General features: G+C 44.2%; 1 protein-coding gene across 5 annotated transcripts in view; it reads right to left on the bottom strand.

Annotated features, from left to right (window-relative positions):
- Window positions 1-14,234, bottom strand: part of kif26ba (kinesin family member 26Ba) — a 51,686-nt gene that overhangs the window by 8,022 nt on the left and 29,430 nt on the right. For 4 of the 5 annotated variants that reach the window (XM_057014838.1, XM_057014821.1, XM_057014830.1 and 1 more), the window contains exons 6-21: window positions 11,546-11,761; window positions 11,166-11,259; window positions 8,867-9,012; window positions 8,549-8,665; window positions 7,182-7,368; window positions 6,827-7,034; window positions 4,052-4,223; window positions 3,364-3,720; window positions 3,033-3,209; window positions 2,722-2,830; window positions 2,339-2,591; window positions 2,132-2,233; window positions 1,824-1,951; window positions 1,321-1,500; window positions 922-1,223; window positions 115-739 (exon numbers count right to left, since the gene is read on the bottom strand). In XM_057014838.1, coding sequence (XP_056870818.1) covers window positions 115-739; window positions 922-1,223; window positions 1,321-1,500; window positions 1,824-1,951; window positions 2,132-2,233; window positions 2,339-2,591; window positions 2,722-2,830; window positions 3,033-3,209; window positions 3,364-3,720; window positions 4,052-4,223; window positions 6,827-7,034; window positions 7,182-7,368; window positions 8,549-8,665; window positions 8,867-9,012; window positions 11,166-11,259; window positions 11,546-11,761 — 3,373 coding nt within the window. The remainder of the gene's footprint in view (window positions 1-114; window positions 740-921; window positions 1,224-1,320; window positions 1,501-1,823; window positions 1,952-2,131; window positions 2,234-2,338; window positions 2,592-2,721; window positions 2,831-3,032; window positions 3,210-3,363; window positions 3,721-4,051; window positions 4,224-6,826; window positions 7,035-7,181; window positions 7,369-8,548; window positions 8,666-8,866; window positions 9,013-11,165; window positions 11,260-11,545; window positions 11,762-14,234) is intronic. The other variant, XM_057014837.1, reaches the window with a different exon arrangement.

The following is a 14,234-nucleotide window of genomic DNA, read 5'->3' as shown; positions in this document are numbered from 1 at the left end:
ATTCAATAAAACACCTAAAAGTGATTTTTGACTGATTCAGTGTAATTATTTTACAAATAATCAGCATTTCACACCACAGCTTATCATGTTGTGATTTTTACATGCCCTGCTTACCATCTCTCATAATGCTTTGGTGCTCTCCAGTTCCCATTTGTCTTTTTGCATGCTCCAACTCCTTCTGTTCAAGCTTCAATTCACACTCTAGCTCCTTTGATCTCCCCTCCTCTGAGCCACGCTTCAACCAGGGGTCCTCAAAGCTCATCTCACTGGAAATAGAGGCTAAAAGAGGTGAATTCATTTTGCCCAGTTCGTTCATTAAGCTGGTCTTGGTAGGTGATGAGAGTATCGTTGGTTCCTGTATAACCATAGGTTTTACAACCACACAGGGGTGGACGCTGAGGGTACTCTTGAGAGATGTTCCGAGGATTTGGATGTTAGTTTTAGCCATGGACGGAGGCAGTTTCCTTAGCCTGTCTTTGGTTGGAGCTCCCTTATCACCCCCACTCTCTGACAACGGTACAACTCCTTCCAAATTCCCCCCAGAGCAAAGACTGAGCTCCATTCCAGGATCTGCAAGTGCTTCTCCTTGCTGGCTTTGGGACTGACTGAAGCTGTGGAGAGACTGGTCAGCTTCACTGCCTATGCTGAGGTCACTCATCCAGGACGACGCAGGCGATCCACAGTTCGACATCACTGTGGATAAGGTCTCACCATCCATCCGCAGCTTGGCCATTGCCACCTACAACAGATTCAACTTGTTAAATCATCTTGAAAGGGAAAAACTTGATTTCTTCTCTTTTGTGTAAAAACGATCTCATAGGTGGATTTTATCAGAATGCATGTGTTTGCTTTCCTCATATGGTTAAAGCAACTGTGAACTTGCATTTAGGGTAACTGCAAATCGATTTTAGTCACACTAACCTCTGCCATGGCAACAACCTCTGTCACCCCTGTAGTTGTTGTAGGCATATGATGATCTTCTAGAGTTCCTTCAGCAAAGCTGCTAATGGTGATCGCTTGAGAACCAGGGGGGAGGACAGTGTCACAGCGATGATCGCCTTTGAAGCTAATGATGCTCTTTGACTGACATATCGCGCCCTGGATCTCCATCAGAGCTGTGACATCAAGGTTCTTTACACCTCCGGGACCTACAGTGTGTGCTAGTTCATCCTCCCCAAGTGAAAGAGGTCCAACTATTCCTACAGATATTGCAGAGCCTGAGGCTTTGAAAGCAAGACAAGAAGAAATGGCAAATGATTCACATTTTGCAACTGACTTGTTTACCGTGAACCAAAATAGCAACGTCTTACTGCAACTCACCATCTCTTTGTGTGTCCAAGGGTATTGGCGGGACGTCATCATCGCAGAGCGTCTCAGCTGAGCCCAAGCTGGCAGACAGTGACGGCGCTGGCTCTTGGACCTGAGGGCCCATCCCCACCGGTGATGACCTGGACAGCAGAGACTCTGTGGAGGAGCGACCGCTGTCTGCAGCCAAGCTGTCTGCAAAATCAGAGACGATGCATTTGTTGTCTCAGTTCATGTGACTGTGCAAAGAACAGTGTTTCCAATCTAGACTCTGCATATGACATGAACCCTGTTGTAGCCGTTTGAAGACACTGGCATGAAAAAACAACTACAACATATCCTGCAGGAAGGATTAACAGATTTATAAACCAAAGCTGAAGAAAAGAGAATTCATGCAGGATGCTAAGAGGACCTAAGAAGAAGCACCACAACAAGATAACAAGATAATAAATGTGTCATGTATTCTCTTCACTAAGGGCAAAATTCTGAAGCCCCGAACAGGTTCAAAAGATGCGTACTGTCAGAGGTCAGAGCGTCGGTGGCCTGGCTGTCTTGAGCCAGAGTGTGTGAGGACAGAGGTGGTGTTGCTGGCATCACGCCTTTCTGAGTGTACACCTTACAGCGCTGGGAGGGAGAGCACGGAGGCCTGAGGAAGAGTGAAGGTCAAAAATAATGGAAGTGACTTTTACTGCTGCTGCACACACGTTTAGACTGTTTTATAGTCTACATAACACTCATCTCTTTTCTTCTGTGAAGATAGAGATTGGTTTATTCAGTTGTATCAAAAGTAGAATTAAAATCATTACTCTCTGTGTGTATACTTTACCTATAATCCGAAGCTTTGGTCAGACTAGCTATGCCGAGACGTGGTGATCCGAGTGGGCGTGTCTTTGTGTCCACGTTACAGCCAACATTCAGACTTTCCCGGCTGTTCCGTGAGACGATAAATTAGATGTCAATCAAAGGCTATCTAATGACCCATAGCAATGGTTGCCAACTGGTATTCTCCTGAATGAGGACTATCTGCACCGACCTGTCATTCAAATGGGAACTTCTGGTCTTGTGTAGCGGGTTGGAGGCGATGCTGCTACTTCCTGTTACGGTCCTGGCATTAGTGACGATGGGCAAACCAGAACTTTGAGCCAGATTGTGGATCATCGTTTGTGCCAGTTCTGCTTCCTCCACAACATCTTTGATTTCCTGCAGCTGTTGGTCATTTGTTCTCCTGGAAGTTGTTGCTGCTGAGGAGTAAGAGGATGACACTGCGCCTTCTGCACATTCAGAGCCTGGAGAGGTTGGAGAGAGCTTTCAGCCTGGAGCTGACTTGAATGTGGACTCACACAGGTACAAATCATAAAACATTTGGGTGCAATTTCTATCCTAAACAAGTCATCAGTGACTGATTATCCAACACACCAGCAGAGCCAGTAGAGGAAACTAAAACTGAGGTGGCAGAGGAGGAAGATGGTTCTTGTTTGACACCTTGCTTTCTTACTGGAACCTCTTCAAACGGGAACTTTGCAACCTGGAGAGGCAGAATTCAGGTGACGACATGTATTCTGAATTGCTCACTTCATAGAAAATCTTAACATATTAGTTTTCCATGCGTGGAATTAGTAAATTAATTGGAGCATTGCTACAGAATCATTGCAGTAAGTCTACTTTCAATTAGGTTACACAAAAGATTGGAGACAAAGCTCCCAGTATAGAATTAAACAGATAATCACCTCCTCACTGCCGTCAATGCAGTCCAGCCTCTCCTGCAGCTCAGCAAAAGTGTTACACTTCAGGCATTCAGCCCCTTCCTCAGGAACTGTGGCCAACGGCTGCCCAAGAAGTGACTGTGGAGGCTGAGAGAGAGGCTGAGAGGGGCCCCCAGCCAGACCATCAGCCTGAGAACCCCCCTGTTAACAAACGAGGTGCACAAGTCAGATGAAGGTTTGGTGGTGGGATTAATGCTGACTGTCAACACAAATCATAAACCAACATGTACAAGTCATTAATAAGATCCTGGATTCTTTTCTAGAAGAAACTTGAGCCCAAATCTCCTTCAATTACCTTGATCTGTGGTCCAGCTGTCTGACCCTGTGGCTGCTGCTGCTGTTGCTGCTGCTGTTGTTGCTGCTCTGAAGCTTTTCCTCGCAGCAAAGCGGGAATAATTGGCACAAACTCTGGCGGTCCTTCGTTGTCCGTCAACTCTCTGTCTGACACCGCGGCCCCATTTGGGCCTACGTATATCACCGTATCACATGACTGCTCACTGCTGGAGTATTCGTCGTGGTCACTGGACAGTCGAAGCAGAGGAAGGTCAGAATCTGTGTCACCGCGGTGATGGAATGGCCGTAGGTGGGTAGGACGGCGCATGCGACCCTCCTCGCAGGAGCTCTCTCCACCAGAGGAGCTGGAGGTGTATTGCTGAGTAGATGCAGATGAGTCGGGTGGAAAGAGAGGAAATGTTCTGTTTTTAGACTGGCAGAGAACATTTTTTTCCCTGGACTTTAATTGATGGTTCACACCAGAGAGGTGTGAAAGATACAGAAAATGGAAGCAAAAATATCTATGATGAAGCAACGACAAGTGACAGATTTGAAATGAAATTTTATTTACTGTTTATTCTCAAGACAAGCGAATGTCAACATCAGGTATACCTGATGGACCAAATCTACCTAAAGTTTTACGTCGAAGACACGAAGAGCGACCATCGAGAGGTCTTACTGAACCTTAGCAAGGTCTGAGCCAAACTCACCACGGCCACTTTAGCTTTCTTCTTTTTCATGCGCAGAACACGAGAAGCGATCTGGATGGTGAAAAGGGTTTCCGAGAAATCTCTGGGTGAGGCGGAGATATGAGCAATCATGGTGGTCCGACAGTTCATGTTGCCTAGCGACTCCCTTAGCAACATGGTCAGCTTGCTGTCCCTGGTAACAGACACACAAGACATGCTGCAAAAAGACACACTGACACACACAGTCACTAAAACATGTGACAAAACTGCTAATTTTTCCAACACAGATGTCCACGCACCTTCAACATGTGGCTAAATATAATTAAGGCTCATTTTGGTCAAAAGACTAAGAAAGTTGGACATTATTAATCTAAAATGACCAATTAAACCAAGACACGGGGTTCAAAACAAACAGTAATGCTCATCATAGATAACATTCTATTAGTTATGCTGCTAAAACACATGAAAGGTTTCTATTCTATAAAAAAATCAAACAAAATATTAAAGAAGCACAAAGAATATTATGCAGTCTAATATTGGGTGATGATTTATGTCCCAGCGAGATTACAGTAGCAGATGGGAGATTAGAATTAGGCTCTTTAAAAAAGGACTTTCTCTTGGGTGGGCAACGGCAATCATCATTGTGTGTGTGTGTATGTGTGTGTGTGTGTGTGTGTGTGTGTGTGTGTGATGGAGAGAGAGTGTGCATGAGTGTGTAATTGTCTTAGGGCCTGTAGGCTGATGGTAAAGCTTCTCTGTGGTCGGATACTTCAGCGGCTGTCCCTTTTTTAAACACAGCCTGGAGGGATGTTTTACACACGTCCATTTAAACACACACTCACATCACACACGCGCGCACAGTCGCACGCTCATGCACACACAGGCACACACACCTATGTATTCCTATCTTGATCCCACCTCAGCAAGGCTCTCCTTCTCTTCTTTCTCATTTCTTCTGTCTCATTTTACTGCCTCAGGCCTTAACAAACCCTCTCCTCTCCTCCTCTCCTCTCCTCTCCTCTCCTCTCCTCTCCTCTCCTCTCCTCTCCTCTCCTCTCCTCTCCTCTCCTCTCCTCTCCTCTCGTCTTACCTCCTGGCCTCCTCTCCTCACCTCCCCTCCTCTCCTCTCCTCTTCCCTCCCTGCCTCTTCTCCTCTCCTTTCCCCTCCTCTCCTCTTCCCTCCCTGCCTCCTCTCCTCTCCTCCCCTCCCCTCCCCTTCTCTCCTCTCCTCTCCCCTCCTCTCCTCTCCTCCCCTCCCCTCCTCTCCCCTCTTCCTCCCTCCATCTCTCTGCTTCTTTCCCTGAGATTAATGTAGGTGAATCCATTACTCATGTGATACATATTCATTTGCCTATTAATTTAAGGGTCTCCAGAGTTCTTGCATATATCTGTAAGGACCACTGCACATACAGTAGCATGATGCTGACTAAGATTAAAAGTATTCTATCAAGACCGCAATATCTAAATTGTAGATCAACATAATTACTCCAACAACATTAATAAGCACCCTCAGATAAAACAAACTGAAACATGCTCTTGTCTTAGTTCACTGATGGCTAAATACAGGCTGAGTTGTGCAACCAAATTTTTATTGCTTATATTTAGTAAATCAGCTGTCAACCAGGCTATATAAGGAGAGTGAGCTGGCCCCTGAAGTGTTTCAGAGACACACTGTCGCTTTAAAATGTCAGAAGAGAGAGAGAGCAAACCAGATGGGTCACAGTTTCATTTTGGATGAGACGCTTGATTTTAACACAGTGTGTAAACAGACAGGGGGCCGGGCGTTGACCCTGTGGACAGATGACAAGATACACCATTTTCTTTTCAACTGGGAAATCATAGACACATTAAGTCTAATATTTCAATGGCTTCGAAATGGTGGTAACCTAGCAACAACACCAGAGTAGTGCTGAGATGATAGGAACAATCCTGCTTAAAGTCTATCATAGAAAATAACATAGTGCAATCCATTAATGCATGAGTGACTGATGAGTGAATTAATTAATTACTGGGTCAGAGTTCTACGGGTCTCATTTTGTCACGGGAGAGTCATCTGGTTGGGTCGGTGGTCCTGGCTGAAATTCTGTAGCTGGTTTTTTGGCTCGCCATTAAAATGCATGTAGATGATTAACAGTAGGAGATACTTTTGTGTTCTATTAAATGATTTATGCTCTGGGTCAGAAAATGCATTTGTTTATGTCCAGCTGGAACAGCACCACAAAACTGTGCCAACGCCCCAGCACATCCCTGACCATGCATGTGCTGCTTGGGTGTGTATTATTAGTAAAACAGTCCAAATCTCTCTACAGTCCCACGACGCCACAACACCACGCTCTAAGGTCTTAGGTAGCAGCTTGATTTGGAATGTAAATGCAGACCCAAAGAAAAGTGATTAAATTAACTGAAGAGGAAGAAGATAACATTTGCCTTCGTGGAAGTAAGCGAGGAGATGAAGGAGAGATGAAAAATTATGGGGAAATAATATAAGGACACTGGCAATAACAGCCTGTAAGCTTTACATATTGTGTCCTACTATAATTCACCCCCCCACCAAACACACACACACACACACACACACACACACACACACACACACACACACACACACACTCTCCTTTACTCTCCTTGCCAGTCAGTTACCAGGAAAATTAATGTGATGAATATGGAACAGCAGCTGTTGTTGTTTATGACATTAAATCTCCCAAATCTAAAGCAACCAAAGGGATCTTTCTGCTTCTCTCTCTCTCTCTCCTCCCCTCTTCCTCCTTTTCTCAACCACCTCCCTTCTATCCTTACTTGTATGGGATGTGCTTGCTCCCGTTGACCAGGGCCAGAATCACGTTGCCGAGGGCAGACAGGGAAAGGCACAATGGAGCTGAGCTGAGCGAAGAGGTCTCTTTGCTTTTCCCACCTCCTCCTCCTCCTCCTCCTCCTCCTCCTCCCAGTAATTTGACATCACAGCTGCCCAGATCCAGCAGGTGGAGGCGACTGCGACCTCCTGACACTAGCAAAAGGTGTGTTAAAGTTACAGTTGGCAGTTTACCAACAGTATATTGAGATTTTACATTTCTGAGGCATTTATCAAGCCATGGAAACATATCTGAGTTTTTAATAGTAGAGATAAAGACTTGCACTGATTATCAGCACTTACTTCCTCCTTTTCCAGTTTTTTCCATGCGATACTGATATATGTGCAGTGTGAACAGCATGTGTGAGTTCCTGTGCTCTTCTTCGCTGGTATTGGGGTGTTGGCTGCTATGGCGAGCGGCTATAGCTGCATCCAAGAACCAGGCTGCTTTCTCTGGGGTTGGAGCTCGCAGTTCAGACTGGTTCTGGAGCTGTAAATGAGCAGAGATTTAAAATAATAACGTGTTGCTATAGCAGTAATAAAACAGGTGTGAGGATGCTGTATCTGCATGAGTGACTGGCACAGAGGAACCTGCCTGCAGGTATGGTTGTGAGAGTGTATGTGAAGCTGGAGGATATCATTACTGATGAGATTACGTCAGATTATTTAAGGATTACACAGATGTTCTTGTATCAGACCCTTTAATCCTATAAACATGTAACTCCACAGATATCCACACCGACTCATCCTCTGTCACATGGTTGTTTTCAGCTACATACAGGCATCATTACAGCCATTGTGTAACTGCTGCCACACAAAATGAGATTGGGATAATAATTACTATGGAGATTACAGTTGCCTGATTAGCAGCAGCAAAATCAATCAAAACTCACAATAGCAGAGATGAGAGAGGAACTCCAGAGGCTAAAAACACATTTACTGGTAGTCATGGAGCTGTTACAGTTTTCCCAGACATACAGAAATGCATCTCCAGTCACACTAGATTATAAATGTGTGTATGTTTTTTTACCCTGCCAACACTGGGACCACTTCATGACCTCAGGGCAACATTTAGTCAGAAAAAGGTTATTGAAATGTCTACTGAGGAACCAGCAGTGATGGAACTGGGTGTACCACAGGTCCAAATGTGGGGGGGCAAATACAAGGCCAGCCCTGAAGAGTGGATGGTTTCACCTGGTGACCTGCAAAAAGGTTGTCTCCTCTCTTTATCCTTCCTGAATGATTCCTCTAGGTTCTTCTTCTGCCTCTGCCCTTGTTACAACAGCGTGATGAGGACGTACCTCACCTGCTTCAGGATTGGTCATTCACCTGTCAAGTGGCAAGTGGGCTTGTTGTACGACTGGCCATTACACAAAGGCTGGAGGAGGCAAAATAAGGGCATCGACCCAGCAATGAGGAACAGGAGGAGAACTGCCAGATCCAGCAGCTTGCAGCTCTGTGACTGAGCTGTCAGAAGCAGACTGCAAGCAGGTGATGTGAGGGCACATCACCCTGTCGGGCTGGATTTGCATTTAAATGGCTGAATTGGAGGGTCTCCCACCCTGTTTTTGTTTGTGTGTGTGTGTGTGTGTGTGTGTGTGTGTGTGTGTGTGTGTGTGTGTGTGGTGTGTGTGTGTGTGTCTGCGTGTGCGTGTGCGTGTGTGTGTTACCTGCATCCCACATATTGGGTCTTCACACAGATAAACTCCAGGTGACTGTCCATCCTGTAAGCTTCCCGTGGCAACTTCAGACAGCAAGTCCTTCAGGTTCTCCTCTTTCCCCCAAACCTAAACACACATGCACAGACACACACACAGCCACACACACACACACAAGCAATTCTTATCATGTCAAAATCTAAAGGATCTATAGAATGGGATGACTTTAAGCCAACTAATTAGGCAAATTATTTTCAGACACTAATCACTGTCCTCCACGGTGTTGGCAGCTGTTTGTCTTTGCAGGGAGTGCTTCAGTTTCAAACATACCTCAACCGCGGATACACGGACAGAGAATCGTGCTCCAGTTTTCTCCTTCCTCTCGTTGATGAGTTTAAACAACCAGGAGATAGCACAGGGTATAATACCCAGACCCTGAAGGGAGTCATCGCGGCCTATCATGGTGTAGGATTTACCTGGAAAAGACAGAATAGAGGCTCACACCTGCTTGGGCTGTCAGAAGTACAAGATCAAACACATGTTTGAATGAAGCCATATGTCAGGAACAACAATCCCAGTGATACACACATTCAGACAAAGTGGAGGACATTAGGGGCCTGATTCACATTGTAATGAAGGAGGGAACGTTGTCACTTACACTGAAATTTACATTGTCTTTACTGAGTGTTTCCTGGTTAGTATGGGGGAAGAACAGAACATTTCTTTATGGTCTGTTTGATCGTTCTCATACTTAGACGTGAAATATTGGACAATAGTTTAAGAAAAAACACAACGGATTATGCAGAGAGCTGCTGTAAAGGTGCTTCCATCAACTTTAATGGTTTGGTGTGTGTGGGTGGTGGTGCTGGTGGGATGGTGGGTGGTGGTGGTTGCAACTGTTGTCAACACATGGTCACACTGTATTAGACTGCTGCTGCAGGCTGTGAAGAAGTCATGTGTGTCAGTGTTCTACTGTTGATGTATATTGTTTATAATTGGTTGCATCTGGCAGAGCTTCAGATGCAGTTGGAGATGTTGAGATATGTGTGAGAACAAGAAATCAAACAGAGGCAGACATCTATGCACTTCTATCTTTGTGAGGACTTTTACAGGTGTAACGCATTATGCAGCTCCTCACCCTAACCCTAGCAATCCTAAGCACCACCACCCACCACCCCCCCCCCCCAACTCTAACCTGAACCCAATTCTAATCTCAAAATTAAAAGCATGTCTTAACCCGCAAACTGTCCTTTGAATCTGTGTGGACTAACCAAAACATCTTCACTTTGCTAGTAGAATGTGGATTTTGGTACCCAGTATCTAACAAGTACAAAAACACTCACACCAAACCCCAAAAATGATGAATCCACATCATTGAACTGAAAATCCTGTTTGTCTTCTTGCATGAGTGGATTTGTGTGCCTGAGCATGTGTAAATGTCTGAGAGCTAGAGGGCTGAAGATAAATGCTCCATGTGTTACATTCCTTGTTTTAATTAGCAAAAAGGTGATGTATTACAAAAGAAAATCTTGGAACTAAACTGCCTGGCCGTAGGTGAACCACATCAGAGAAAACAACTTCATTAGCTTCTTCGGGATGAGACGTTTAGCTGAGTCAGCAGGGTCAGATTTGCTTTACAAAGTTCACAAACCAGTAAAACTGATTGTGAGAGCAAACAGTTTGTGATGGATTTCTCTGTCATCATGTGAAGCATCAAAAGCAGAACATTTACTTGTGTTTTGTATGTGTGACTCTACTTTGGGACAGTCTGTCAGCATTAATGTGACTGAAAACCTGTAAACATGCTGAGATAAATCATGCAGAGGTTGACAGGCTGTCTGACAAAATTCTAAATTACAGTTTGTGGTTGTGCATCTGCTGCCCAAAGATGCAGGTTCTGCACTATAACGATAATAAATAGTCGGTAATATCAAGAGATATGAGCAAAAGTGCTGTAACCTCAGCAGATTTTACAGAACTACATCTATTTTTTACTGATCTAAACAGAAAATTGGGACCAAAGTACCTTTACTTGTTGCATATTTACTGAGGGAACTGCAGGATAATGAGCAAACAGTTGTGTGTTTTGCATTAAATGTCATTCTTGTTTGTTTTGCTAAATAGCTCAGCTTGCACCACCTGAATTGCACCATTTACATTCTTCAGGTCAGTTCCCTGCCAGCAGTTTAAAGAAGACAAAACTGTCCAGCCACTGAACACATGCGGAAAAGGATAATGTGTAACATTAACCAGAACAGGCGCTGACCTTGGATCAGGGAACATCTCGGTTTAAACGCGTACATGTGTGTTTTTGATGCAGTGTGCATCAAGAGGTCTCCTTTTTTGAGGCAGTATTTCGAAGAAACAGCTTCGGAAGGATTAGAGAGGTCGAGACGGAAACAGAGACAGAGCAGACGGAGAACGCTTTCAGCATCAGCACAGACTAATCCGCTTCTTTCTCCCTCAGATAGACGAGGGCCAGCGGAGAGACAGCCAAGGAAGAGACTGACACGCATACACACACTCGGTGTGACTCACAAGAGGAACTCACACTGATTTTCTGTGTTTGTGTGCGTGTGTGTGTGTGTGCGTGTGCGTGTGCGTGTGTGTGTGTCTGTGTCTGTGTTACCCAGCTTGGAGTGTCCAAAGCAGAAGATGCAGCCATCTGCTCCGTTCACTACTGACTGAATCACCTCTGCAACTGTTCCTGCACACACCTCCGCCTAGCAACAGAGGATGGGGAGACGTGCAGCAGCAGGGTCAAACACACATATTTCAGTTTTTCAGTTTCTAGAGACACTTGGTCCAAACAAGCTCCCTGCTGTTGTCTGTAAAAGCTACAATAATGTGCATGTGCTGATTGAAAAATAGCTTGGATACTATGATTTAGTAGCGAAAGGTTTCACTTACATCTATTTAAGTCATTCCTACGTAACCTTCTGCATTGCTATGATTCAGTATATTCTTATTATACGTATAAACTTAGTTTTTAGACTTAAACTTAGTTACCTGTGAAGCGTCAGGAGGAAAGGCAGCATCAAAGGTGAACATCTTTGGAGGGACCTGATTGGCTATGCCCTTCTTCTGGGAGGAAGAATTTGGCATCTGATTGGCTGAAGGCTCCATTATGGTGATCTGTTTCTTCCTGGGATCCATCTTAAGAAAAGAACTGGATTCGGATGCTTCTGACTGAGACGCTGGACACACACGCACCATCACTTTCACCTGAACAAAGAATAAAACGGTAAATAAGAGCACAATAGGCAGGAAGAAAACTAGTCTTTGTCATTTCAGCCTTTTTTTGTGTTATTAAGACAATGGAGATTTTCTAAGAGCCTTCCAGACTCAAGCCAATTTCCCACTCCTCGGGTTTTTTTTGAGGAGGCATCTGAACTCTTACAGATAAAAGAAGACTCACAAAGTGTCTTGTTGAAGGGTCACATGATCGTGAAAGTAGCATCTGTAGCTCCTTTGGTGGTGTGGCTTCCTCTCCTCTCCTCCCCTTGGCTGTTTCTCTAATCCTCCCTGTATCCTACATCCTTTTTCTCTCCTCACTCTAGCTGACTACCTTCAGCGTGTTCTCCCGTGTCAAAAGCCTGAGGTGCATGGAAACTGTTTAAGCTTCCTCTCACTCATCCTTTCCACCCACTCCTGTCACAACCTTTTGGCAGCTCCAATTTACCGCCTGATGGCTGCCATTGTTTCCTTTGATAGCAGCAGCAGCAAAGTGCTGTGTCATGGAATCTAAGCCCCTTCAAGAACATTTCACCCTCAGTGAATGTTTGCCTGTTAGCTGAAGGTGATTTAAAGTTTGACTTACTTTCAATCACTTTGTTTTTATTGTTATTTCCTCTGTTACCTCTGACTTGTCTGCCTGGATTAATCTTTGTCAATTCACTGAGCACATTTGTTCTCAGTTGCTGTTCTTACATCATGATTATTGAAGTGATACAAGATGTTTGAACTTGGTGGCAGTTACTCAAATAATCAAAATTAATTGCACATTTGCACACTTAGAGAGTGTAAAATGGAGAGTTCGTGCAAAGAAGTTCAATTTTCACATCTTCATTCAGTTTTCATTATTGCGTTTGTTTAACTGTAGAATCTGACTCCAGAACAGCACCAGACAAAAAAAAAGGAAACTCATCAGAATTCAGAACCTAAACTGTTAAAGCAGATAGTGAGGTCTGACATTGTTCTGAATGGGATGCTCTTCAGCAGATTTAAAAGCTGGAGATCCTATAAACAAACTTCACATGGATAAAGAATATAAGAAGCTGTCTGAGCCTCACATTCTCCACCATTAGCTGCCTCTGTGACTGTGTCCTGGTTCATTTGTGGAGGGTGTCACTGGTACAGTCTGGCCTTTTAGCCTCAGAGGCTCCATCCAAACGAAGGGCAAGACTGGAACATCTGCAAATGCAGCTCACACCCTGTCTCCTGCTAAACTGTTTACTGTGGATTTTGTCACTTGGGCTCAGAGATCAAGAAACAGCCGTGTTTATGTATTTTTGAGAGGGGAGGAGAAGGGGGAATTTAAACATTAAATTTGTTTTTGATTGTTAGCACAGATGAATCAGCATCTGAAGAGTCAAACAGAAGCCCTTCCAGTGAAAACACCATCGCGGGATTACGAATCTCACAAAATGCTCCAAATCCCACTGCAGAGAGAGGCAGCATTCACAGGACTTGGAGAGGAAAAACAATATTTACTTTGAGCGTCTTTAACCCACCTGAGTGCTACTAAAGGAGATGTGATGGTGAGCCCATTGTTTTATTGTACAATATCCAAGGTGTGAATTATTCTTCTCATTTGTCAGACTTATTATATTTTGCTTTTAGGTTATGGTTTGATTGATTAGGTTTGATTAATTACATACAATAAAATCAGTGTCATAACCCTGGCAGGACGGAGAGCATCGTTCATAAGAAATAAAAGCCTGCTGGTAAGAAATAAACCACCATGTTAAATACAGTGACAAATAACATTTTGAGAGCTCTTACTGGGTCACACACACACACACACTCATAAATACACACACTGCATTAACAGGCTTTCAACTGTTTGCATCATTAAATGACCGGAGGCCATTTATGAGAGCTGCTTCAATAACTTGTGAGTGAGTGTGTGTTAACGACTTCCTCCAATCGGAGTAAATGTTGGTATTTTTTAGAGTGCAACCGAAGATGATGGTGAGACATAAGGACTCAACGCAATAAATATGTAACCTTTGTGACCCGAGAACCCTACCGTGTTGACCCTAACGTTAGCCGAAGAGTTGCGTGGCAACACACACACACACACACACACACACACACACACACACACACACAAAGTATCTCTTAGTGCTGCACCCTTTCCTGACCCTAATAAAAGAGCCCATGATATGAGTAAGAGCCTGTGGGGAAGGATTTTAGCAGTGCACATTTACAAGGCAGAGTGCCCCCCAACACACCTACATACATAATTTCCTGCTGATGGTTAATAGTGTGACTGGACCTATGTCAGTGTTTGAGGTATTATCAAAGCTATAAAGTGATTTCATGTTAGGTGAGCTGATGGTTCAGCATTTGAATAAGTGCGTCTTTCTATCCTAACTATAAATTTAATCATTAGATGGACTAAAAATAAATCAACTGAAACGATACCTGAACTTTAGGACAGAGTAGCTGCCCCTGACACTGGACTGAAACATCT

Source organism: Takifugu flavidus, chromosome 2, assembly GCF_003711565.1.
Source record: "Takifugu flavidus isolate HTHZ2018 chromosome 2, ASM371156v2, whole genome shotgun sequence".
Classification (NCBI taxonomy): domain Eukaryota; kingdom Metazoa; phylum Chordata; class Actinopteri; order Tetraodontiformes; family Tetraodontidae; genus Takifugu; species Takifugu flavidus.
The sequence above is the reverse complement of the archived record's forward strand: the minus strand, read 5'-3'. Positions and strand labels throughout refer to the sequence as shown.